Source organism: Muscardinus avellanarius (genome assembly GCF_963383645.1).
Source record: "Muscardinus avellanarius genome assembly, chromosome: 4".
In the NCBI taxonomy this organism is placed as follows: domain Eukaryota; kingdom Metazoa; phylum Chordata; class Mammalia; order Rodentia; family Gliridae; genus Muscardinus; species Muscardinus avellanarius.
The window spans coordinates 49,583,288-49,611,028 of NC_137789.1; the positions used below are offsets into that span (position 1 = coordinate 49,583,288).

General features: G+C 36.4%; 1 protein-coding gene across 1 annotated transcript in view; it reads right to left on the minus strand.

The window, feature by feature from the left end:
- Positions 1 to 7,121: 7,121 nt before the first annotated feature.
- RIPK2 (receptor interacting serine/threonine kinase 2) overlaps positions 7,122 to 27,741 on the minus strand; it is a gene marked incomplete at both ends in the record, with an annotated part of 29,541 nt that continues 8,921 nt past the window's right edge. Inside the window, 9 exons of the mRNA XM_080695130.1 lie at positions 7,122 to 7,459; positions 8,015 to 8,176; positions 10,479 to 10,569; positions 11,410 to 11,496; positions 15,664 to 15,749; positions 17,805 to 17,966; positions 18,791 to 18,840; positions 22,099 to 22,256; positions 26,767 to 26,922. Coding sequence (XP_080551256.1) covers positions 7,122 to 7,459; positions 8,015 to 8,176; positions 10,479 to 10,569; positions 11,410 to 11,496; positions 15,664 to 15,749; positions 17,805 to 17,966; positions 18,791 to 18,840; positions 22,099 to 22,256; positions 26,767 to 26,922 — 1,290 coding nt within the window. The remainder of the gene's footprint in view (positions 7,460 to 8,014; positions 8,177 to 10,478; positions 10,570 to 11,409; positions 11,497 to 15,663; positions 15,750 to 17,804; positions 17,967 to 18,790; positions 18,841 to 22,098; positions 22,257 to 26,766; positions 26,923 to 27,741) is intronic.

The following is a 27,741-nucleotide window of genomic DNA, read 5'->3' on the forward strand; positions in this document are numbered from 1 at the left end:
CAGGGGATGGTAAGGAGAGGAGAACAAAAACTCGAGAAGGCCCACCTTGAGTAAGAATAATATCAAAGCATGCAGGAGAAAAAACAAGGAGATGTGCTGGCATGTGGGGAGAGAACCAGCAGCAAAGGAGAGAGTAAACAGCCACATCCAGTAAGAGAAGGGAGAGCGAGTCGTGGTGGCGCACACTTGTACTCCCAGCATCCCAGCATCTGAGAGGCTGAGGAGGATTGGGTTCATGGACAGCCTCAGCTACTTGGTGAGGCCCTTTGAAACTCAGTGAGACCCTCTTTCAAAATAAAAGATAAAAAAATAGGGCTGGGAGTGTAGCTCAGAGGTAGAATGACCCTGGGTTTCATCTCCAGTACGAGAGGAGAGAGAGAGAGAGAGAGAGAGAGAGAGAGAGAGAGAGAGAGAGAGAGAGAGAGAGAGAGAGAGAGAGAGAGAGAGAGAGGCCTACCTACAAGCTTCTCTGAGATTAGAAACTAGGAGGGTGTTGTTGCTGGGCATGGTGGTGCACACCTTCAGGTATTTGGAAGGCTGAGACAGAAGGATCACCAGTTTGAGGACAGCCTCAGCAAGCAGTGAGACTTATCAACCTAGTGAGATCCTGTTTCTGAATTTATAAAAATATAGGGCTGAAGATGTTGCATGGAGGTAGAATGTCCCAGGTTTCAATTTCAATCCCCAGTAAACAACACACACACACACACACACACACACACACACACACACACACACACACACAATTAGGAGGATGTGTTAGTCATATTGGTTGGGTAAGAGCAATTTTAGGGGTGTGTTTCAGACAGAAGCCAGATTAAATGGCTGAGGAATGATAAGGACAGTCTAGGGAGGTACAAAAATGAGAATTGCTATAGAGTCCTCTCAAGAAATCTGGCCATAATTCATTTAGGTAGTGGTGAGAGTCTAAATTGAAGTTCAGATAATGTTAATACAGCTGATCTGTGAACTATACTTCTAGGTATCACAGTTATAAAATGTACTGCAGAGAACGCCATCTCTAGCACTATCTACTGCCATCAAGTTAAAAGACAGATTATCTGGTCTTACCTTAACAGAGACTGAAAATCAACCTGTTCTTCTAAGAATTTTTTAATACATCGTATACCACCTTTATTATATGTATACTATGAATTGTTTTTATGTTTGAATATTATAAAACTTTATAAATTATAGTACAAGAAGCAAACCAATATCACCTATCTTGTATGGGTCTTTCTAAAAATAAATACAATTAAAACTAATTATAACATTTTTATTAAATATTATTTCAGAAGTTCTGCATCTGAAACCTATTCTTGTTACTAAGGAGGATTAAAAGATGATACAACATTAAAATATTAAGATTATTTAATTAGAGGGCTCTAAAAAGACTGAAGAAAACTCCTTAACTGTGGTTCAAATATTTTTTAGTGTTGAGTCTGTGTACTACTTAACCCCGCCTACTATAGCTGTACTTGCACTATGTTTTGGGAAATGTGATTTAGGGGAAACACCTTCTCCTTCTCTCCAGTTTTTATTCAAATGAGTTATTTATTACAGTAATTTAGGAAGTGGCCACTCTATGCCAGACCTTCTTTTGTACTGCCTGGCCATACACAGCATACTGACTCCCCTTTTCTCAAAGCATCACTGTTATCAAATATGGGTCATAATGAAACTGGGTGTGGTGGTGCAAACCTCTAATCCCAGGACTGGGGAGGATAAGAAAGGAGGAACACAGGTTCGAGACCAGCCTCAGCAACTTAGCAAGACCATATTTCAAAATAAAAAACAAAATAAGATTGGAGGTGTAACTCAGAGGTAGGATGCCTCCAGTTTCAATCCTGAGTAACACACACACACACACACACACACACACACACTAATTCTGGGTCATAGTGAAAATCGGTTGATGAGACTGACAATTCTAGGAAAGGAAGAGAGCTCAATGCAGACTGATCTTGTTCCTTGACACCTTCTCATTTGTCAATATGTTATTACTCATGTAGAGTTTGCAGAGCTGGGATGATGGATGACCACATGTGTCTTCCTTATAGTAAATCCTGAAAGAAAGTGTGTGGTAAGCACATAACCATGCCATATAGACAGTGAGGTTTTAGATCTTTTAAATCGAGAATACCAGACAAAGTTCATTTTATCAGTCCACATATGCCACAAAAATCAATGTAAAAGTCATTCTGAGGCCATCAATATTCAAAATAATTAATTTTTCAAGAATATAGAAATCCATCAATATTCAAAAAGAATTAGTTTTCTCAAGAATATAACTTCCGGGAACAAGGCGACTGAGAAAAGCGGAGCTTAAGAGCCCCGCTAACAACCAATCTCCATTACCACAAAATCAGCGCCTTTCATAGCCAGAAAACACCATCACCAGAGAAACAAAAAAATCACCAGGCTCCAGAGAAAAAGCGGACTGAGAACAGAGCTCAGAGCCACAGAGGAGATACACCGGCCTCACGCCCGAGAACGCGGCAGCAGCACCATACTGCTGGCGGCAGCGGCGATTTCACCGGACGGCTACAGCAAGCTGAGGTGAGCCGCTGCGGAACAGCCAGGCGGGATTTCTCGACGAAGGAACATCTAAAGCTCCCAGTGGCTGAGCTCAGCACACACTGCAGGGATTCAGAGTGGAAATCAAAACCAAGAAGAAATACACCAGCCTCACGGCTGAGGGCGTGGCAGTGGCGCCATATTGCCACCGGCGGCAGCAGCAGCGAATTCACCAAGTCCAGTATGGCTACATCTGCGTACTCAAGAACAGTGAGTCAAATTGCGGGCCACAGAGGAGAAATTCCAGTACTGTACTCTCTGGGACTTGACCCAGTGGGGGAGGGGCGGTGGCAGAGATATCACACCATAGGAGAACGTGCAACCTGGCACCCCCCACAGTCTAAAGCAGCCTCTATCGACTCTCTGGGTCAGAGACTCTGTGATACAACCCAGTAAAGGAGTAGTGGGGTCTGAGATACTACTGACTCGAGATCCAGAGCACGTTAAGTGAAGTCATAGTGACCCAAGGGAAGAACCCAGAGAAGGCACAAACTTCCGAAATCATGGGAAAGAGGAATAATACTAGAGCAATGAATGCCCACAACCCCACAACATCAGAACCCAATAAAACAGAAAATCAGAGATTTCTAGAAGATCAAATCAGGAAAATAACTGTAGAAATAATAGAGGTGCTTCGAAAAGAACTCAGAGAGAGCCAAAAAGAGATAAAGGATGCAATTAATGAAGTAAAGGCCTCAATTCAAAGCACAAACAACCGATTAGACCACATGGAGAACAGAATCTCGCTCTTAGAAGATGATTATTCAAAAAATGAACGCATAGTTTCTAATCTAGGAAAAAATATCCGACAGCAGGAATCTGATATTGAAGAAATATGGGCCCATTTTAAGAGAGCTAACCTAAGAATAGTTGGAATAGAGGAGGGAAAAGAAAGTGAAACCAAAGGGATCAACAATCTCTTCAAGGAAGTAATAGCAGAAAATTTTCCAGACATAGAGCAAGAGGTTGATACACAGGTCCAGGAAACTTATAGAACTCCCTTTAGACAGGATCGGAGAAGAGGATCCCCACGCAGAGAATCTTAAAGGCAACAAAACCAAAGGGCCAAGTGACATTCAGAGGCAAACCAATTAGAATCACTCCAGACTTCCCAAACCAAGTCATGAGAGCCAGAAGGGCTTGGAGTAACATATTCCAAACTCTGAAAGAAAACAACTTCCAGCCAAAAATTTCCTACCCAGCAAAACTTTCTATCAAATTAGATGGAGAAATAAGAAGCTTCCATGACAAACAGAAACTGAAGGAATTTATGTCTTCAAAACCAGCGCTAGAGAAAATACTCAAAGAGATTAACTACAAAGAAGAAATAGGTAACACACACCAGAACCAGAGAAATAAGATTTTCTATCCAACAGACAACTAAGATTGGTTATCTGTGGAGATTCCTTATTTATGTTAGTCTTTTACCTATCTCTAAATTATATTGTTTGCCTTTATTGTTAATTTTTAGGATTTCTAGTTGGAATATTAATATACCTTCAGATATAGCATTTGGAAATATTTTATCCAATTCTATTAGTAAATTTTAACTCTGTTTACATTGTCTTTGGATATACAATATATTTTTTATTTTTTAGGGAGTTTGTATACTCTTCTGTTGCCTGTGCCATTGAAATCATATCCAAGAAATCACTGCCAATTTCAATGTTGTGAGGTTTTATGACCCAGATTTTCTCCTAAAAGTTTATAGTCTTAAGATTTATATTTAGGTCTTTTATCTATTTTGAATTAATATTTGTATATGGGATTAGGTGAGGGTCCAATTTTATTCTTTTCCATGTAATTATTATTTTTCAACAATATTTAGTTAAAAGATTATTATTTCCACCACCAAATGTTCATGGAAACCTTGTCAAAAATAACTTGACAATATAGGGAAGAGTTTAGCTCTAGGCTTGTATTTAACTCCAATGGTTTATATATCTGCCTTTAGAACAGTACTACACTGTTTCAATTATTGTAGCTTTATATGGTTTGAAATCAGAAAATATATATCTTCTAGCTTTGTTCTTTGTCAAGATCGTTTTGGGTATCTAGAGTCCATATTCCATATTAGGATAGAGTTTTTTTCTGAAAAATAAATATATAAATATATGATAGTTTCAGCAAAAAAAATAGAAAAAAATATTCTCTGGTAAGAAAGAAAGTAAAAAGAAATATTGAAATGTTATCTTTAAGTCATCAAAAGCTTGGTATCAGACAAATGAAACTGTTATGTGAGATTATCATTTTTAAGTTTGGATAAATTGCTATAATACTAGATGTCAACCACTAAGCCAAGCATGGGAGGGAGGGATGGGGAGAGAATGGGGTGAGGATCGGGTGGGGGCTGACTGGGCGATGTGTGCATGTATGTCTACAAAAGTTTGTATCCCACTATGATGTATGAATACAGTGCACCAATAAAAAATTAAAACAACAACAACAAAAAAAAGAATATAAAAAAAAACAGAAAGGTCACTCCCCCAGTTTTTTCTTTGGCATTTTTAGAGTTTAATAGTTAACTCATATGGTTAGTTTTCATTTTTTTCTATTAATTTCCATACTTCTTAAAGTCACAGTAAGAAGTACCATAGGTTAATGTCAAACTTCAAAACAAGAGTTGAGTAGACTCAGTTAATTTTTGTGGTACTGGAGACTGAACCCAGGTGTATTCAATCACGTAGCTATCCTCCCCAGCCCTTTAATTTTTAAAATTTTCTTTTAAAACAGGGTCTTGTTGAATTATGAGCTGGTGGTCTCCCATCTATGATCCTCTTGTTTCAACTTCCCAAGGACTGGGATTACTGGCAGGTACCATTATGCATGACTAAACGACTTATTTTAAATTAATTGCCTCAATGCCATCTAATTTCTTTTATTATTATTCAACTTTATTTTTAGGTTATGAGTATGGTGCTTCTTGAAAGATTTTACTTTAAAATTTATCCTATATTTCACCTTTTGATGACTTTGTGAAACACTTTTGAGAAAAAAAACCTGAGGGTTTTCATTAAATGATATAACCTGTTATCCAGAAAAAGAGTACACACTATACCCTTATTTTCTGAACCAAAATTGGTGGGAACAAATTAAGAAAACAAAACAAGTCTGGACATAGTGCAACAATGAAAAAGAATGTTTAGATCTGTATCTGATCTGGAAGGTGGTACCTGCTGTACTCTTAAATACAAAAAATAGGCTGTGGAGTAATGTTACAATGACAATAGTAGTATTAAGATAAGGCTTTCTCCCAAATTAGTGTGTGTGTGTGTGTGTGTGTGTGTGTGTTTATTTTTTTTTATGGTACTGGGGGTGGAACCCACTACCTCCGGGCTATACTCCCAGACCTATTTTATATTTTATTTGAAAACAGGGTCTCACTAAATAGCTGAGGCTGGCTTTGAACCTGTGCGATCCTCCTGTCTCAGCTTCCTAAGCGCGGGGATTACAAGTGTGCGCCACCATGCCTGGCAGCATATATTTATTAAATACTAGAAGGAAAAAGAGCGCAGGAAGCTGCTAACTTTAGTTAGCTTGGTTGTTAGCTGGATTGTAGGGAGTACTGAGATGAAAAATGGGGCAGAGCCGGGCGTGGTGGCGCACACTTGTAATCCCCGGGCTTGGGAGGCAGAGACGGGAGGATTGTGCAGGTTCGAAGCCAGTCCCGCGCGCTGGCTTGGGAGACCCTGTTTCCAAATAAAAATATAAAATAGGTCTGGGAGTGTAGCCTGGAGGTAGAAGGGCTTCCAGGAACCCCAGTACCACCAAAAAAAAAAAAAAAAAAGTGGGGCAGATAACCAGTGTTATAAGATTACAGTCTTTCTGTGTTTGATTTGTATTCTCTGAAACAACTTGTGTGTGTGTGTGTGTGTGTGTGTGTGTGTGTTTCCTAGGGATTGAATCCAGGAACATCTACCACTGAGCTATACCTCTGTTTTTATTTTTCATTTTGCAGCAATGTCTTGCCAAGTTACCATACTGATCTTCCTATCTCTGCCTCCCAAGCACTGGGATTATAGGTGTGTGGTACTGTACCTGGTTTGAAATAACATTTAAAAATTTATAAATAAAACTTTGAAATGTAACATGGGTAATGAAGTTTAAAATGAGTTACCTTTTAGAGCAGATTTGAACCCAGGAATAGAGTAAGAATGCTGCACTCTCTCTGATTTGTTTATCAAGGGCATGTAGTTCATAAAAGTTGCATATTAGACAAGTAATAAATAATCAACAAATGAAAATGGCTTCTTTTAGAAACACATGAAACAGATGATGCCTTCAACATTATTATGTACAATAATAAAATTATTTAAAAAGTTCAATAAGTGAAGGAGACATGAAAAACTGAACCATGTAGCAAAATGCAATCTTTTTACTTATATTACTTTAAAAAAATACTGAAATATCATAGGAGACTAATATTTACCCTACCCCCCAAAAGTAAAGCTTTTAATACTCACAGATTTTGTTAAAACAACATCAAAATAAAAGAGATATAAATAAATTCTATACACTGACTTTTACTCTTGAAAAAGCCTCACTTAGAGACTTTTATTTTTAGAGAAATTTAAAGATGGTGATCTGGATGTCATCAGGACTTCCGGGTAAGGCTGAAGACCCATTTGCTTGTTATCTTTCAACTTCTGCACAATAACTCTGGCAAATTCCTCTCCTTGGATGTCACTGGTGTCCAGCAGCTGCCTGACCTTTGAAGTCCTTGTGGGTTTGGTACTGATAAGTTCATAGTCCTCTTTCATGATCAAGTCCCTGGATAGGAGGGCGTCCAGAGATTGGTTGAGGCAGGCCTCAGTCATCTGGCTCACTACGTCTTCCCTTTTACTCTGGATCCACTGTTGGGCTATCCCAGGCTGCAGACGCTCTGTAAGAGCAAAGGATGAATAGCTTAAAAGATGAAGCCTGATATTTAGCAATGAGTGAAATTACATAACAAAGAAATAGGCACAAAGCCTAAAATTCATATGATTGTGTTAGAACAGTGGCAGTTTTGAAGATGGTGATATTTTTCAGGAAACATTGAGCTTTTGGGTTATCCTCTCCTCCTTCTCTGAAAAAAAAAACCACTTCCTTTTTAGATACTGTGAATCATGGGGTAGATACTACTTCATTTTTCAGATTTTATTTTTTGTTTTTTTTTCGGGGGTTTGTTTCGAATATAAAGGATACCTGTGTATTTTTTTTAAACAAACAGAAGTATAGCTTTACCTTTAGTAACAGAATAAGCAATACTTCCTCTTTAGCTAGATGGCCACAGAATACCACTTGGGTCTATTATTACATGTCAGTACTAGGTTTGGAAGTGTTTTCCTATTTAAAAGGGTGTGTATTTCACATATTGAGATAAAGACAAATCTTGTCTGCTGGGTATATATTTGTGATGACACTGCTCACAATGTGTTATATTGTAACTGTTTACCTGAATTTCCTTCAGCTAAGAGTGGACTTATTACTGCTGAGCAGCATGGAATAGTCTTGTAATCACAGAATGTAGTCTTTTGAGATGCAGAATTGGTACTATCCCAACTGTGATTTACTGCACAGTGATGTAGCTTCATAGACGAGTGGTCTGGGTTTTGTCCTGTATTAAAAAAAAAAATCTTCAATACGAACAGAATGTTCCTTAGATGTTTCTATTAGCTCAATTATTAACATGTGGGCAGGCAGAAGGTATGCTCCAATGTCTTTAGTTTTTCACTGCTTTCAAAGTTGCTTTAGAAAACGAATTCTGTCAATAAATAGTTCTTAGAGCAAATAAGGGTTTACAACTGAATGTTTACTTATCTGTCATGTGTATATTATATATCATAAAATTTCACTTATAGTACCATATTTGTTCTGTGTCTTCTTCTTTTTGTACTTTAACTGTGAGCCCTCTGTGTGTCAATATATAGTTAATATATACACTTTTTTTGCGATACTGGGGATGGAATCAAGGGGCATTTTACCTCTGAGCTACAACCCCAGCCCTATTTTTTTTTATTCTTTATTTTGAAACAGGGTCTCACTGAGTTGCAAAGCACCTCACTAAGTAGCTGAGGCTGTCTGTGAATTGTGATCCTCCTGTTTCAGCTTCCCTAATGCTGGGATTACAAGAGTGCATCACTATACCCGGCCATATATAAATTTTTTAATTTATCAATCTATATTATATTTTTTTGTACTAGGGATTGAATCTAGAATCATTGTACCTTTTAGTTACACCCCCAGATCTGCTTATCTTTTATTTTGAAACAGGATCTCACTCAGTTGATCAAAGCCTTGCTATATTGCTGAGGCTGGCCTCAAACCTGTCATCCTCTGTCTTAGCCTCCCAACTACTGGCATTACAGGCATGCACAACCATTCCAGACTTGATATATGTCTTCTACTTTCTTCTTTTTCAATTCTATTCAATTTTAGTGTCTTAACTGTTCATTTTACTCTTAAATTTGTGTAATTAATTTTTTATCATTGTTGAGTATTGTTTTACATTATCAACAGCCAACCAGACATCTGCCCTCCCATCATGTATGCTACTAACACCTCAAGTTAAAAAACTACACTGAAAACTTAATCATCATTCATCTTAACTCTAAAACCTGTTTCAACTCTTATTTTTGTTTACAGCAGCTATGATCTCCCAGCGACCAGGATTAAAAACATGTTCTACCTTATCTCTTTTTTCTTTACTCCTTTGAGTGAAAAGTTATAAAAGTCCTATCAATGAGTTAGTCCTGTGTAATATTTCTCACACCACCTTTTCCTATTTTTACTCTGAATCAGTTTCATAATTTCTTGCCAGGACTATGTAATAGTAACTACATGGTCTCCCCCACTTAAGTCTCCTTTTCTTTGTGAAATATACCACATCTTTCATATCCTAGCCAGAAAGAAAAATCTTATAAAAGCAAAAAAAATTATCATATCACATCCCTACTAAAACTTTTTCAAGTGTTATTTCCTATTCAAGTTAAAAATACTCAAATTGCTGAGCTGAGTGTTAGAATTCTTGATATGATTCCTCCCAACTTTATCTTTGATCTTTTATTCAGCCTCTGCTCCAGCTAAACCAAACTACTCAATGTTCTCTGTGCTTTCTTGCTTCTGGGCCTGTGTGGATTCCTTTGTCTGGAATGCCTATTCTTTATAACCAGAGGTCCGGCCCTCAGCCAAAAAGAGTGTCTTCATGCTGACTACATGGTGCCGTGAGAGACTTGAAAGTAGTTATTAAAACACCTGGCTTCAGTTAAGTCTTGGATTTGTCAGCTACTAGCTATGTGACCAAGAGGTTCTTTATCTGGCAAACCAGAATACCTGCCTTGTAAAGCTGTTCGTGAAAGTACTTTGTAAAGAGTGGTACTCTTTCAACTATACCACCATAGCTCTGGATCCATCTCACTCTTATAAAAAATATTTCATTTTCTATCTCATATTATGGTAACCTGGAAATATTTCTCCTCTTTCCTAAAAGAATTTTTTTTTTTTTTTTGGTGGTACTGGGGTTCTTGGAAGCCCTTCTACCTCTGGGCTACACTCCCAGACCTATTTTTATATTTTTATTTGGAAACAGGGTCTCTTAAGCCAGTGCAACTGGCTTCGAACCTGCATGATCCTCCTGTCTCTGCTTCCCAAGCGCGGGGATTACAAGCATGCGCCACCACGCCCGGCTTCCTAAAATAAATTTAAAATAATCTTTCTACAGTGTCTCACATGATACTTAAATTTATTTGCTGGACATGTCATTGCTGTCTTCGTATCTTTAGACCTTGTTATTAAAAAATGAGTCATGAATGCAAATGAACAATATGTTCCATACAAGCCCCAATTCCTTGTCAAAAATACGACTTTGAGGAAAGAAATTGAAAACTTGCAAATCAATACTGGTTGGAAAATTAACATACCAAGTAAGAAACCTTTTCCTTGAGAAGCTGATAGGGAGTGTGAAGTTCCAGGAGAAGTACTGTTAAGGGGCTGAGAGGGTCCACATGATTCCTGAAGCAAACAGATGATTAATATGTTTCAGGGACCTTTATCTTAAAGGATAACTTAAAAAAAAGTAGTTGACAAGTTAAATAGTTTTAGCTTCTAAACAGGTCTTGCTTTGGGCTTACTACAAATGAACACTTGGGACTACTATAAATTATAACCTATAAAATTATAGAAACACAAAATAACCAACAAATATAAACCAAATTTCTTTATCAACTCAAACTGGATACAGCAATAATTACATACCAGATATAACAAAATTTTCAATATATTTTATACGATCCCAGAGCTTTGTTCACTGGCTTGAATGGTAGATGAGAAATTCTAAATCTGTAACTCTGGTTATCTCCTGATTAAAACAAAATACCTGTACTTAGATTCCATCACCCTGAAGGGTAGAAATCTCTGGAGATGTAATGGAGAACTTGACTTCCTCCTGGCTCTGTCATAGAATTACTGACTAACCTCTGACAGGGCATTAGGCACTCTGACTCTCAAGGTCCTTGTCTGTACAGTCAGTCTAAAATGTGCATGCATGGGCTCCAGGATCAAATGAGAGAATATATATGAAGATGATTTAAAACTACGTATTCTGATTTCGAGTTCCTTTGAAGGTATTATTACTTTCTTAAATTCTTAAGGTAAACATATATATTCTTGGAAAAAATGACTCATGAAATGAGTCTGAATGAATGATACTAAAGAAATCTACTGGAGAGAAACAAAAATGGCCTTTTCCTCATATAAATTACTGTAATAGGTAAGGAGAGATAGCATAAATATAGTGGTAAATTGTAGTCAATGATTTTCCCATATACCATACCCTGGATAGAAGCCACTTACTTCCTGTGGACCATGATTTACAGGTATATTAATAGATACCTCTTTCTTCTTGTCACATAAGTGAACAGTACTCAAAGCACTCTGTAACTAAAATAAATACATGTATGCATGTTAGCTGGAAGTGATTAGGAAATTATACAAATAAAATACAGTCTACTCAATATTTGTATGTTTATTCAAAGTCAATGAAAACAAAATTGATATCAGTTGAGATATAATATATAACCTAAATTGTAAAGACAGTATAGAATGAGAGAAATATCTTCAGAGAAACAGTGTGTGTGTGTGTTTTACTAAGGATTGAACCAAGGGGCATTCTACCTCTGAGCTATGCCCCCTATGCCTCATTTTACCATTTATTTTGAAACAGTCTCACTAAATTGCTGAGGCTGGTGTCAAACCTTATAATCCTCCAACTAAAACAGACTTTGAATCAAGCTTCATATTAATTGGTTGCCTAGAGCAAATTATTAATATATCATAGTATCTGGACTTCATCTTTAAAATAATACCTGCATAAAAGGTTGTTCTAAAGATTGAGATGATAAATATATAGGTACTTAACAAATTTTGGGGTGTGTATGAGATTTATCACTCCATAATTATTCTGAATTTACTATATTTCAAGCACTTTGCTTTTAAGTACTATTATTATTTTTGTCTTATTGATAAGAAACTAAAACTTGTCTTAAGTGAAGGAGGTAGTATGTTGTAACAGGGAGGTGTAGGTCACATAGCCCATCAGATTAGGTTTAGAATCCAAGAATTCCTAACTGTTTGATTTTAGGCATAAGACTTCGAGTTTACTTACTTATAAATTAGAGATAAGGAAACCTATTTTGCATGATTACTGTAACAAGAATTATAAGAAATGTATACAAAAGGCCCTACGATTATTTGTAGGCATTCAATGAATGGTAGTTACTAAACAGTTTATTTAAATGCTATCATTTTGTATTAAAATTAATTTTAAAAATAATTAAAATTAATTTTAAAAAGTAATTTACTTTTGTCTATATAAACTCATCTTGGATTAAGCTGCCATTACTTCGGAGTGAGTTAAAAACAAACCTGTAAGCCTGTTTTTCCTCCCCAGGACAGTATAATGCCAACTGCTTTTCAGAACTTTACCAATGGGTGGGTTCTACACCTACCTGTCCTTTATTCAGTCATGACTGCCTGATCCATTGGAAGAAAAGACTCCTATCCGTGTGTGTGTGTGTGTGTGTGTGTGTGCGCATGCGTGTGTGTGTGTGTGTGTGTGTGTGTGTGTGTGTGTGTATACTACAATAAGGTTTGGTACATAGTAGCTGAATACACATTTGTTACTGTATTTTCATATGAATCTTTACAATTATTCTTTAGCTATGTCTATTTTGTAAGGGTTTTCTGTGTTTTACTGAAACATTTCTGATAACATAGTATCATTCTGATATCAAAGCATCATTCTGGTAACAATATAAATGCATAAAAGCATTTATAATGCTACTTTTTATAACTGATGAGGTATGATGATTACATTGTTTATGAACTAATCTGCCCTTAGAAGAAATAATATGAACTATGAATAATAATTAAAATTGTATATGAACTACAAAATCAGTCCCTCTCTAAGAAAAAAATGGAATATTAAAGCAAAAACATTTTTTTTTTGGTGGTTCTGGGGTTCCTGGAAGCCCTTCTACCTCCGAGCTACACTCCCAGACCTATTTTATTTATTTGGAAACAGGGTTTCCTAAGCCAGCACGCGCAGCTGGCTTCGAACCTGCGCAATCCTCCTGTCTCCACCTCCCACCATGCCCGGCGCAGAAAAAACATTTTTTGTTCAGTATTTGCTATACAAGATACGGGAAGCTGGGCATGGTGTTGCATGCCTGTAATATTGGTACTTGTGAGGCTTAGACAGGAGGATAGCAGGTTAGTAGCTGATTTCATCAACTCAGTGAGGCCTTGTTTCAAAATGAAAAGTAAAATAGGGCTGGGAGTATAGCTCAGAGGTTGAATGTCTCTGAGTTCAATTCCCAGTAACACACACACACACACACAAAAAAAAAAAAAAACAAAAAAAAAAACAGGAAGCATTTTACCTGTGACAAATGGATTGTAGGAGCTACTTCAAAGAATAAAAAAATCTAAGTAACCACAAACAAAATAAGTAACTCTAAGCTGGGCATGGTGGCACATGCCTATAATCCCTATACCTGGGAGGTTGAGATAGGAGGATCATAGGTTTGAGGCCAGCCTCAGCAACTTAGTGATATCTTGTTTCAAAATAAAAAATAAGAAGGGCTGAGAGTGTAGCTTGGGAGTAGAATGCCCCTGGGTCTTATCCCCAGTATAAAAAAAGCAAAAAACCCACTTTAATAGTGATCTTTGTTCTCAGAAATTTCTTTGTGAAAAATCTCAATAAATTATTACTCTACTGTTGGTCATGCCATTAGCTAGATGTGTATGGTGTCATGTAAGTGACCAACTTCACTATATCTGAGTTGTCTTATTAATAAAAATTAGATGATATTCTTGACTTAGTAGTTTCACAGAATTGATACAAGAAAAAATAAAGACAGTAACTTTAAGTTAAAACAACACTGTAACTTAAAAACACTGAAGAAAGTAATGGTATTATTAAATGGTGTCAAAAGATCTGACAAATGCATACTTTATTTGAAAAGCTTTAACTTCCTCTAAATGCCTTATATATAGTATCCTAGTGTGTAAGTTGTCTGGGGAGAAAAAAGGAACTAGAATGGTTCCTTCCTTTTAATGAGCAGGACAGCAAGCCCTCTATCTAGCTCAGTGTGGAAGAAGAGAAAGGAAAAAGAAAGTCCCTTAAAAAAACAAAGAAAGCGTGAGGAGAAAACAAGGGACTAAAAAGACAAAGCAGAAAAGATGCTTCAGAAGTTTATGTCTACTTCATGGAGAAACTGATAAGCTGTGGAAAATACTATGTCTACTCAGAAGTGGGGGAGTTAGTAAAAAGTTTATCTAAAGAACCAAGTTCCATTTAATTCCTGACAAAACTTGGGTATTATTATTGCTGCCACAGATTTTTAGTTTGATTATGGGTAGTTGTTTCCTTTATACACTTCTCTTTAAAGTTTGTGTCAATAGATCCAGAAAACTACAAGGGGCAAGTGATCTTATTTGGTAATAAATAAATTTTATATTGTGCTGTTGTTCATTACCCGAGTTTGGCAATATATATTAAGTGCAATTTAAAGAAATCTAATATCTGCTAAACTATGTTTACTCTGCCTTAAAGTACTGTAGTTGATTTTCTTTTTTTTTTGTAGTTGATTTTCAAACAATTTTAAACAATATTAAGAAAACCTTCTATAATATGTCCCTTAAACTGTTGTTCTGATCCATAAGATTGAGCAGACAGCTCTCCTAGGTAATTCACATTACTTCGTATTGCTATTTTTGTCTGTGCAACATAATGTATTTGAGTGAGAACATGAAAAAACAAGCAGTAAAAAACAACAAGAATAAAGAATTGGGCATCTTCAATCATATTATAAATTTACAGCTTAACCTAGCAATAAATCTCAGAAAAAAACCCAAGTAGAATGAATATAAAAAGAAGTATAAGAAGCCAGGTATCAATAACTCTGTAGGTACTAAAACTTAAGGGAGGAAAATGCAAATTAACACATTCTCTCTCTCTCTCTCTCTCTCTCTCTCACACACACACACACACACACACACACACACACACACACACACACACACACACAGTTATTCAGAGCATTCCTGTACACACATGTCCTTCATTACACATTTTAACTTTATATCTGATATCTGATGCAGGAGTGTTCTGTAAATGTTAATCTGAAGATGGTTATTTGAATGAATGAAACTAAACTTTGGTGACAAAGGAAAGGTAGTATTCATACTGTCTGGTAAATTCTCCCTCCTTAAAACTACAATTTACATATGTGAAAAGTACATAGATATAAACTAAACTAAAAATTTGATGAGTAGCTGGGTGTGCTGGCGCACTCTTGTAATCCCAGCACTTGGGAGGCTGAGACAGGAGGATCGCACAGGTCCAAGGCCAGCTTCAGCTCCTGAGTGAGGCTCTCAGCAACATAGTCAGACCCTGTTTCCAAATAAAGTATAAAAAAGTCTGGGAGTATAGCCCAGAGGTCGAAAAGCTGCTGGGTTCCACCTCCAGTACCCCCCCCACACACACACAAAATTGATGAGTAATATACACGTGTTTAAAGTTCTGTATTTCTTTGGGCAATTTACCTTTGTTTTCTTTATCTGAATAACAGCTTCAAGAAAAGTTATATCTTCAAATGTTCTCAGAACTGGCTCAAGTTCTATTAAACATTCTAAATAGGAAAAAAGAAATAACTATTTGAGTTCAGATTGCTTTTTACTGTTAAACCGAAATGCTAACATTTAAAATTCATAAGGTTGTAAGCCGAAGTTGCTGTCATTCAACTGTCTTATTCATTACTGGCATAAAGTGAGACAAAACGATCAATTAAATAGACTTGAGAATCTACAAATCAACCCTACAATTACATCCAACTGATTTTCAATAGTGGGTTAAGCCATTTCAACGAGGGAAGGATGGACTTGGATTGTGGATTGAACCCAGGGTCTTATATCTGCTAGGTAAGCACTTTACCACTAAGCTCTATCTCCAGTCCTTAAGAAGTCTTTTTTTTTTTTTTTTAACAAATTATGCTGACAGTTGGGTAACCACATGGAAACAGATAATTTAGACACTTATCTCACATCATACATAAAAAGTAATGTGAATGTAAAAGGAGAAAATCTTTGACCTTGGATTAGATTTCTTAGATATGACATAAAAAATAGGAGTTGTAAAACACTGATAACTGAACTTCAAAAAACTTTCTGTACTTCAGAAAGACACCATTAAAAAATAAAAAAAATAAGCCACAGGAGAATATATTTGCATGTAATATAACTGTTAAAGAACTTGTATCTAGAATATGTAAAGAACTCTGGCAACTCAATAACAGGACAAAAAAAACTAAAAAGTAAGTAAAAGCCTTATATAATTTTTATAGTTGTCTAATTATTTTCAATTTTATAATAAATATCAGCCTTTTGTTTTCATATCTCTACTAAAATTATATTTGGGTTAGCAAAATGACGTTGGAAAATCATGTGTGTGTTTGTGTTAATGAGGATCGAACCCAGGGGTGTTCTACCTCTGAGTTACACCCACGGCACTATTTTATGTTTTATTATGAAAAGTGTTTTGCTAAGTTGCTGAAGATCTCACTAAAAATCTGATTCATTCTACCTCTAAAATTATATCTTAACTATATTTTTCTATCTTCAGAATTATCACCGAAATTAGACAATTATTGAGAGTTTTCTAACTTGTCTTTGCTTCCTTGCTTGCCTCCCTCCAGTTTTCCACTCAGAAGCAAGAGTGGAGTCACCTAAACGTAAATTCATCATGTTACTTTCCTGCAAAACCAACTTTAATGGCCTTTCATTACATTTGAAACAAAAACTAACCTTTTATGATGACCAACAGCTTCTTTATTTCCTCTCTAATTTTTTATCATTCCCTTCCCTGTTACTATATTCCAGCTATACAGACTTTCTCTTTGTTCTCTGCAAATACAAAGCTCTTCCTCTTCTAGGTTTAGAATTTTGCTTTCTTTGCCTTCAGTACTCTTCTTTTGAGTGACTAGTTTCTTTTCAAACTTTAAATTGTAGCTCAAATATTTGCTCCTAAAAAAGCCTTTCCCTCTCTTGATACTTATCTATTGCCATGCATATTTCCTTACTGGTTTTTCCAAAATGTATCTTTTTTATTTGTTTTCTCTCTTCCCTTTCAACTAGAATGTGAGCTTTGTAGAAGGGAAGTTAGTAACTTAGATGCTTTATTTATCAATCTATTTGCAGAGCTTACTCCGGTAGATATTCAATGAACACTTGTTGAATGCATGAATCGAATTGTTACTGCATTTTTTTTTTAAGAATTCTGAGTTTTTCTTTGGGAACAGTTCCTATATACAAAATGCCACGAATAACAAGGGTGAAAAGAATTTATACAATTTTAAGCTGGTCATCTAATTTGCATAATTTTTTTTTTTTTTTTTTTGGTGGTACTGGGGGTGGAACCCAGAGGCTTTCTACCTCCGGGCTATATTCCCAAACCTTTTTTATATTTTATTTGGAAACAGGGTCTCACTAAGTTGCTGAAAGCCTCACTAAGTAGCTGAGGCTGGCTTCAAACCCGTGCAATCCTCCTGTCTCAGCCTCCCAAGCGCGGGGATTACAAGCGTGTGCCACCACGCCCGGCTTTAATTTGCACAATTTTTAAAGAAATATTTTATTCATGCTGTACTAGTTATTTCTGTTAACCTGTATGCAGATTAAAACTGTATACTCACTTAAGAAAGATGGCCTTTCATCTGGATTTTGTGCCCATCCACTTTCTATGAGAGAGACCATGAGTGCTCGATGAGGTATATCAAATGGCAAGCTTTCTTCCTTAGTATCAGGCCGATGTCCCTGTGATACACTGTACATAATCTGCAAAGGATTGGTGACTTCTGTCAAAACAAATACATTTCATTAAGTAGAAATATATTATAACCCAGCATATTAAATAGGCAAACTAACCAAATGAAAATGAGGGAATATTAAAATTTTAGGATTATTAAAAGAATATACCTCTCTCCCAGCCACTCAGCCTTGTCTACCTCCTATAAAAGGAATTTTCATCTTCACTTCATTAATTCTGGGATTAGCTCTGTGACTTGATTTGTCAATGGGACATGAGCAGAGCAGAGCCCAGCAGAGTCAAGAAGGAGTGCTACCATTCATAATGTTCTCATAACGTGCATGAGAAATGCATGTTAGTTTTGTAAATTACTGAGATTTTGGAGGTTGTTTGTTACATAGTAAGCTGACCTGTGTAAATCTCAAAATAATGTTATCAGTGAATGAAAAAGAGATGATTCTTTAATATTTGTTGGTCTTTATAGAAGGAATACTAATTAATTTTTAAGGCATGTTACATCTGGAATGAGTCTTACATAAGGTAATTCATAACTCTCATTTGGTAGATAATAAAAATGAAGAATCAGCAGGCTTGACCCTAAAGTAATTATTGTCAGAACAAAAATTAGAATCTAAGTTTTTCTGGCCTTTATCAGTATACTCTCCAGTACACAGTAGATTCACAGCAGATCATTAACCCAGTATACTTAATAGTATATAGTGGATTCCTAAATGATAAATTGTTATACTTTTATAATGCTTTTTGTGCAAAGTGAATGATAGGAAGATTTAAGGTAAGATGAGCTTTAGATAGTTTTGAGTGTGGCCTAACGGCATGATGTTACCAAAAATAAGGAAGTCCACGTATACTTACCTTCAAAAGGCTGTTTTCTGGATAATACTTCCCATGTGATAACTGCATAGCTGTTTAAGTTAAAAAATTATAATATGCATTATAAATAAGCTGGGCATATAATAAACTAAAATCGCATTAATTCAAAAGCAGACCGTGGAGATACCATTTCTTTTTTTTTTTTTTTTTTTTTTTTGGTGGTACTGGGGTTCCTGGAAGCCCTTCTACCTCCGGGCTACACTCCCAGACCTATTTTTACATTTTTATTTGGAAACAGGGTCTCCTAAGCCAGCGTGCACGCGGCTGGCTTTGAACCTGCGCGATCCTCCTGTCTCTGCCTCCTAAGCGCGGGGATTACAAGCGTGCGCCACCACGCCCGGCGAGATACCATTTCTAAAAGCAAAGGTGTTGATATACTGTACAAAGAAATTGATCTTAATGTGAGAAATTAGAAAATTACTATCATAAAAGTTTAGAGCTACATGCAAGGATAACTTTTTGAGTATGATTAATAGTCATTTTCAAACACTCATATAAACTATTTTTCACACAAAATAAAGAGCATAAAAAGATGATATAGCTCCATTCTACTGACTGTTTTTCTGGTCTCAGTTGTCTTCTTTCATAGTGAAAATATTCTGCTTATAATTGCATTTTTTGGGTAAATCAACTGGTTAAGGTGCACAGGGTTCATATTTGAGATAAGTGATTAAATAAGATATAGAAATTTTATCATACCACCAAGTTAGCTATGCATCTAAACTGGGCACATGAAATTCATCAGGTATTTACCCATTGTCTCAGAGGGTCAGAGTATTACAGAAGAAATTCTCACTCAAATAAAAAATATTTCATTTTCCCTACCAGGGAATATAAAAATTGAATATATAAGGGTAATTTGCAAAATGAATGAAAAGTAGATTTAAATTTGTCTCTTTATAAAATCAAACCAGCTTTGAAGAATTATTGACTAGAACATGGTCTTTACCTTAGAAAATATAAATATTTTTTTATCCCTTCCCTCAGGATACTATTTAAAATAAATACATTAGGGGAACAGAATAAATAAAGAAACATTTATACAATAATGTGAATATAAAAAGTACTTGTACTGGGTGTTTTAGTGCAGATACTAAAATGAATTGGCTGGAATTATATTTTTAATTAGAAGGAACAAGCAAGCATGGTGGTGCCCACTTGTAATCCCATTATTTGAGAGGCAGAGACAGTAGGATTGCAGGTTTGTGGCCAGCCTCAGCTACTTACTTAGTGAGGCTCTCTGCAACTTAGCGAAACCTTGTTTCAAAATAAAAGAATAAAAAATAGGGCTGGGGGTATAGCTTGGAGGTACAATGCCCCTGAGTTCCATTCTGTCATTTTCACGGAAATGGATGGAACTGGAGAACATTATGCTAAGTGAGATTATTCAGTCATAAAAAATAAAAAATCGGATGCTCTCCCTAATATGCGGAAGCTAGGGAAAAAATGGGTCATAGGAGGAAAAAGGAGATAAAGAGATACTTTATCTTTAGAGATAAAGGAGAAACTATAGATGAGCAAATAAGGCGACCTAATGAGGGTGATGGGAGGGAGGAAGAGGGAAATTCCCTAATCTACATGATTTACATTCACAAACATATCAAAGTGAATCATTAAGCCAAACATGAGAAGGCGGGAAGGGGTGGGAACTGGGGAAGGACTAATTGGGTGACGTGTGTATGTATGCCTCTACCATCTTGTATTCCATTAAGATATATGACTGCAATGCACCAATAAAAAAATTAAAAGAAAGTAACAAATATTAAAATCCTTTTTTCAATTTCCCCTTTGGAGAAAGGGATACATAATCTAATCAATTATATATTTTTTGGAGAGATATAACATTAATTGCTAAAAGCACCTTCATTTTTACCAGGTGCATTATTTATTAAATATAGATAAGTGGTATTTTAAAGGGCTATAGACTGTGTTTGTGGTAAATGTTATTAAGTCTGATTTTGCATTCTCATGTTAGAAGAGACAAGTCTAAGTTATACATGAAATGAATGACCCTTCTTCCTAATTCGATGTGTTACAAATCATCATCTTCCTTTCTTCCATTTAAATAACCAGTGTCAGGAACAAAATATTATGTTTACTGTTGTGTTATGAGATTATAAGCAATCTGCACTGAAACATGAAAACACAATTTTACCCAACATACTGATTTGTTGTGTAAAAGAGTCACACATACACAAACATTAGGGATACTTTTTTTCTTGCAGTACTGAAGATGGAACCCAGGGGCATCATACCTCCCAGCTACACCCTCAGCCCTATTTTTTTTATTACTTATTTTGAAAAAGGGTCTCACTGAGTTGCACAGGGCATTACTAAGTGGTTGAGGTTGTCTGTGAACTACAATCCTCCTGTCTCAGCCTCTCAATTCTGGGATTATAAACATGAGCCACCATGCCTGGCAGGGATTCTTTACATAGAAATATCCTCAGTAGGTTTAAAGCTTGTTTATTTTTCTAAAAACTTGTGTAAGTAACTGAGGCTGACAAGTCATTAAGTAGGATGAGAAACTTAAAACTAAAATGTTAGGAATCACTGTTCCTCTCTGCTTCCTTGATTCACATATGACCCAAACTCCTGAGCACTGTAGTACAGATTAATAGAACATCTTTTCATATTTTTTGAAGGGTACAAAAGATACTTAAAGGAAGGAACCTTTAATTTGAAAAATATTAACAAATGTGGTTTCTAACTTATTTTTACAACATTTATGAGAGAAGAATAAAAAATTATATCTACATATATTTTTTTTGGTGGTACTGGGGGTGGAACCCAGGGGCTTTTCTACCTTCGGGTTATACTCCCAGACCTATTTTATACTTTATTTGGAAATGGTCTCACTAAGATGCTGAGAGCTTCACTAAGTAACTGAGGCTGGCTCTGAACCTGGGCGATACTCCTGTCTCAGACTCCCAAGCTATGGGATTACAAGCATGCACCACCACGCCCAGTTTAAAAAAAAAAAATCACACTTTAAAATATAGTTTCAAGCTGAGTGTGGTGGCACATGTCTATAATCCCAGTACTTGGAAGGCTGAGACAGGAGAATCATAGGTTTGAGGCCAGCCTCTGCAACTTACTGAGGACCCCAGCAACCTAGCAAGACCCTGTTTCAACACTTAAAAACAAAATATAGGGCTAGGGGTGTAGCTCAAATGTAGAATACCTTTGGGTTCAATCCCCAGTTCTACACACACAAATTTCAAAATTCTGGTTGATTAACCTTGTGTTTTAAATAAGGTTAACTCTGATCAAAAAACAACATGCCGTACCTGTATATATCATGCTTGACACTGGCCCTTGATTTCTGTCCAGGTTCATAGTTTTCAGGTGGCATATAGATAATTGTCCCCCCTTCTGGGGCAGATTTGCTACTTCGTGATTGTGAGAGAGACATCATACGCCATTTTGATAAACCAAAATCTGCAATCTGTAAAGTCCAAGGGTAGATAGCTGAAATTCAAAACTTTCTCTTCAAATAGTTCAAGAATTGATGGAATGTGATTGGACACTGTATTTAGCTATCACAACACAGAAATGTTATATATTTGCTATTATTTTATTCCTATATATTCCACCAGTTTCTTATCAAATTAAATTCCATAGTGCTGTACCTAATAATTCTGAAGAAGTACATACTGATTTTAGATTTAGTATAAATCACAATTTTTTCTTTTTATTAAGTTTTAATTGCTGCATCATAATTATACATCATGATGAGATTTGTAGTGATACACTGATGTTATTGGTAACATTGAAATTGAGTTGGGGGTTGTGAAGGAGGCAAACACCAGCCAAGCTATTAAAGGACTCTTTAATCAACCCGCACTTTCTGGTGAGGTCTGCCAATGGGGATGGGAGGGGAAGGGACCAATGGCCAAGCAGCAGAGTCACGTGGTCAGCAGAGCTGCAAGGTCAGCAGAGTCATGGCAGGCAGAGAGGGGGTTCTGTTTCCCATCCCTGCTGCGGGGTCCTATGGGGGAAGGAGGGACCTGACCTATCAATACTCATACAGCATTATTTGTATTGTTTCTTCCCCAAGTATTCCCTTCCCCTTTCTTCCTCTCTCTACCAGTCACCAGTCTCCTTCTACACTAAATGGTTTCTTTCCTCATTTTCTTAAAGTTTCTTGTTTTTCCTGTTTTCTTTCTGGCTTCCACATATAAAAGAAGACAGACAGCCCTTTGATTTTCTGAGTGTGGTTGTTCTTAACTTAGCATCATATTCTCTAGCTTCACTCATTGTTTTTTTCTGAAAATGACATAATTTTGTTCTTCATGGCAGAATAAAACTTTATTGTGTGTACATGCCATATAAATGTGTATATATATAAATATAAATATATATATATATCACATTTTATTTATCCATCATCTGTTGACAGATACCTGGTTTTGTTTCATAACTTGGATATGGTGAATTCTGATGCTATAAACATGGGCATGCATGTATCACTGTAGAATTTCAATTTTAATTCTTTTGGAAAGATACGGGGTCATACGGTTTCACTATTACTCTTCTACAAAATCTTTGTATAGGCTATTTTCTTTTTCCTATATCCTCACCAGCATTTATAGCATCACAGATTTTTAAAGAGAGCCTAGTATGGTAGTACACACCTGTAATCCCAGTATTTGAGGGGGATGAGACAGAAGGATTAAAGGTTCAGTCTTATCTTTTGAATGAGTATATACATTGAACACTCTACTTTTATGACAGTAGCTTTACATAGCATTGCTATTCAAACTCACCTACATCTCAGAACTGCCAAGTCTATTCAACATGCATACAACTCATGGGGCACTGTTTACAACTCAGGTTTGTATGCTTTTATTCATAAAATCCTAAAAGTCCTTAAGTATTGAAATAAGTTTAATTCCAATAACAGTAAAGGTCATCATTATATGATTATTGCTCACTCCTAAAAATGTCAGATTTGGGGGTAACAGTAAAACTAGCATAGATGCACAAGTATAGACAGGAACTCAGAAATCCACTTTGCTAATAATGGTGAAGTACGTGACGAATAAGTCATAAGGATATTTGGGAAAAGCAGTCAGCAAGGTCTTTCGCAGTATTTTCATGGACAAATGGAGATATATGGGCCATATAACAGTATTTTAAAAAGTATTCCAAATAAACAAAGTAATTGCTTTCTAAATGTGTTGATTAACAGCTAGGCATGGTGGTGTGCTTGTAATCCCAGTGCTTGGGAGGCAGAGACAGGAGGATCATGCAGGTTCAAAGCCAGATGCGCTGGCTTAAGAGACCCTGTTTCCAAATAAAAATATAAAATAGGTCTGGGAGTGTAGCCCGGAGGTAGAAGGGCTTCCAGGAACCCCAGTACCACCACCAAAAAAAAAAAAAAGTGTTGATTGACTAAAGGATTGATACAGCTATGAAGATGGTGTGTGTGTGTGTGTGTGTGTGTGTGTGTGTGTGTGTGTGTGTGTATTACTAGGGTTCCTGGAAAACCTTCTACCTCTGGGCTACACTCCCAGACCTATTTTATATTTCTATTTGGAAACAGAGTCTCTTAAGCCAGCAAGGCTGTCTTCAAACCTGCGTGATCCTCCTGTCTCCACCTCCCAAGCACGGGGATTACAACTGTGCGCCACCATGCCCGGCAGCAAGATGGTTTTTTTGGACAATGTTATGTAATTAAATCTGAGCTCTGCACTCATAACTCATAATCATAACTTAATACAAAGGTGTAGGTAATTACATTTGAGAATGACACAAAACAGAGAGAAATGTAAAACCACTGGACCATACGAATAACATAAGAAAGTCTAAGAGGCTGAAGCAATCACTCCAATCTAGCAAGACATGATGATTTTCAAATAGTATTCTGTAAAGGGCATGCCAAGGACAGGTGGCTTAAGCATGGATACATGGGCGAAGGTGGGAAGAAGAATCCCTCAGGGCTTTGGGTTGACTTGGGGCCCAACTTGAATATTGTGATGTGATCACCCTCCAAAGTTAATTATTAAATAAGTATTTAGTATCAGAAATATCACGCTTTCATTCAATTTTACATTTACTAAAGCACATCAAGAGTATTCAATTAGTTCTACATATCAAAATTTGAGATTCAAGCAAACAGATGCATCAAAATAGCACTAGGTATCAAGAGAAGAAAGTTGAGCCAAGCATGGTGGTGCACGCTTGTAATCCCAGCATTTGGGAGGCTGAGACAGGAGGGTTCTGGTTCATGGACAGCCTAAGCTATATAATGAGGCCCTTTGCAACTCAGTGAGACCCCGTTTCAGAATAAAGAATAAAAAAATATGGCTGGGAATATAGTTTAGAGGTAGAATGCCTCTCCAGTACTGCAAAAGAAGAAGAAGAAGAAGAAGAAGAAGAAGAAGAAGAAGAAGAAGGAGGAGGAGGAGGAGGAGGAGGAGGAGGAGGAGGAGGAGGAAGAGGAGGGGGAGGAGGAGGAGGAGGAGGAGGAGGAGGAGGATGGTAGAAGGAAATACAAGTGTTTAACAGGATGAAGGACAAAAATGCAAGTGCATGGGATTGGCAGAGGGTCACAGCTGTCTCAAGTACTGGGAAGGGTGTTGTGTGGAAGTAGGTTGGATTTATTCTGTTCACCACCAAAAGGTGAAGTGGGACTAATGGGTAAAAACAACAGATAAGGAACTGTGTCTAACCAGGTAAGACAATGTCAAAGTCACTAAAGTAAGGATGTGAAGACTCCCCTGTCATAGGCTAACTGTCTTGGGAAGCAGGGATAAGCAATCAGAAGACTACGTGATCACTGAGCTACTTCTACTAGATGATCCAATGATTGACATGATAGATTCATAAATATCATTAGCTATTTGGAAAATGCAATTTAAGATCACTATGAGATATCTTTAGATACCTTTGAATAGCTAAGTAAAAAAAAAAACTGTGATAATACCAAATGCTGGTGAGGATGTGAAAGATGTGGGTCTTTCACATATTGATGGTGAAATGTAAAATAGTCCAGCCATTCTAGAAAACAGCTGGATAGTTTCTTAAAATACTAAATACTCCCTTACCATACAGCCCAGCCGATGGACTCTTAGGTATTTATTCCTGAGGAATGTAGACTTATACTCACTCATAAACCTTACAGGATTGTACATATCAGCTTTATTACAACTGGCAAAAACATGGTAAAACCAAAAAGTCCCTCATGAGGTGAATGGTTAAATAACCATGGGATGTCCACACCAGAATATCCCATTTATCAATAGAGATCAACTCTTGGTACAATGATATCAACAGTATTTTTCTCAGTGAACAAAGCCAATCTAAAAATATCACATATTTTATGATTTCATTTATAAAACATTCTCAAAATGATAAAGTCAAAGAGAAAGAAAACAGATTAGTGAGTGTCAAGGAGAAGGGGTGGAGAGATCAGAGGGAAGAGTTGGAGAGAGGGAGGAAGTAAGTATGTTTATAAAGAGGTGGCTTGAGAAATGCTTTTGTGGTGATGGAATCGTGCTGCACCTTGATTCTAGGATGATTACACAAACATATACACGTGATAATGTGACACAGAACTTCATACACATACTGTACCAATTCCTGTAAAGTTCTCGGTCTATCACTATAACACTACAATTACATGTTATGCAACATTAGGAAAACTGAATGAAAGGTAGGGATGTCTTTGTATCATCTTTGCAATCTATCATGAATCTGTAATAATTTCAAAATAAAAAGTAAAAAATTAAAGGAATTCTTGACAATTTCAATTAAGAAGCATAATGACTTCACATTTTGAGCTATAATTCTACCTATCTCTGACATTTAGGAACTAAGCCACTGCAGCAAGAAGAAGGGAATTAGGGGATAGGGAAAAGAGAAAGGCATTAAATTTTAGTTAGGTAGAATAAAAATAATTTAAAAACTATTAAGTACAAAAATACAGGTAAACCTTTAAAATATATAATTACCTTCACATGAAATTCATTGTCCAACAAGATATTTTGAGTCTTCAAGTCATGATGAAGTAGAGGAGGATTCATATTGTGCAGGTAATTTACACCAAGTGCAATTTCGTGCAGGATGCGAAATCTTAATGGCCAAGGAATATCAGGGTATTCAGTTTTCTTTATATATATGAAAAGAAACCACATAACTGTTAGTGTCCAAGTTTCACTACATTTTATACTCAGAAAATGAAAGCTTCCATGAGGAAATATAATGTAAACTATGATCAAAACATGCTCAGCTGGGCATGGTGGCCCATGTCTGTGATCTCAGTACTTAGGAGGCTGAGACAGAAGGATTACAGGTTCAAAGCCAACCTCAGTAACTCAGTGAGGCTGTCAGCAACTTAGTGAGACTGTGTTTCAAAATAAAAATAAAATATGGCTGAGGGTGTAGCATGCAGGTAGAATGCTCCAGGGCTCAATCCGCAGCACCACAAAACAAAAAATAAACAAAAACTTCTCATTTTTATAATATAGCATCAATTTCATTCTGTTTAACATTCTGACTTTCCTTACTTTTTAGAGAAAACAATGATAACTTTATGGTATTAACATTTTCTTTGATTTTATATTGGTCATATAATCACATGGTCTGGATTCTTCTTTCTTCAACTGACAGAGCTCTCATTTTGTACTTGTTTATAACCAGACCCCCTACCTATAATCATATTCAATGCTCTGTTCTATGGCTTAATCAAGTAAATCGTGCACTTGTGTTCAAACACACCCAGAAAATTACACACAATTTGTTTCTGAGACATACCAAACCAACTTAATCAAAATTTGCATTTAAAAATTTTCTATTAATATACATTGTATTTCATTATAATAATCTCAGCCAGGCATGGTGATGGTAGAGCATGCTTACAATCCTGATACCAGGGAGGCTGAGACAGGAAGCTCACAGGTTGGAGATCAATCTCAGCAACAAAGTGA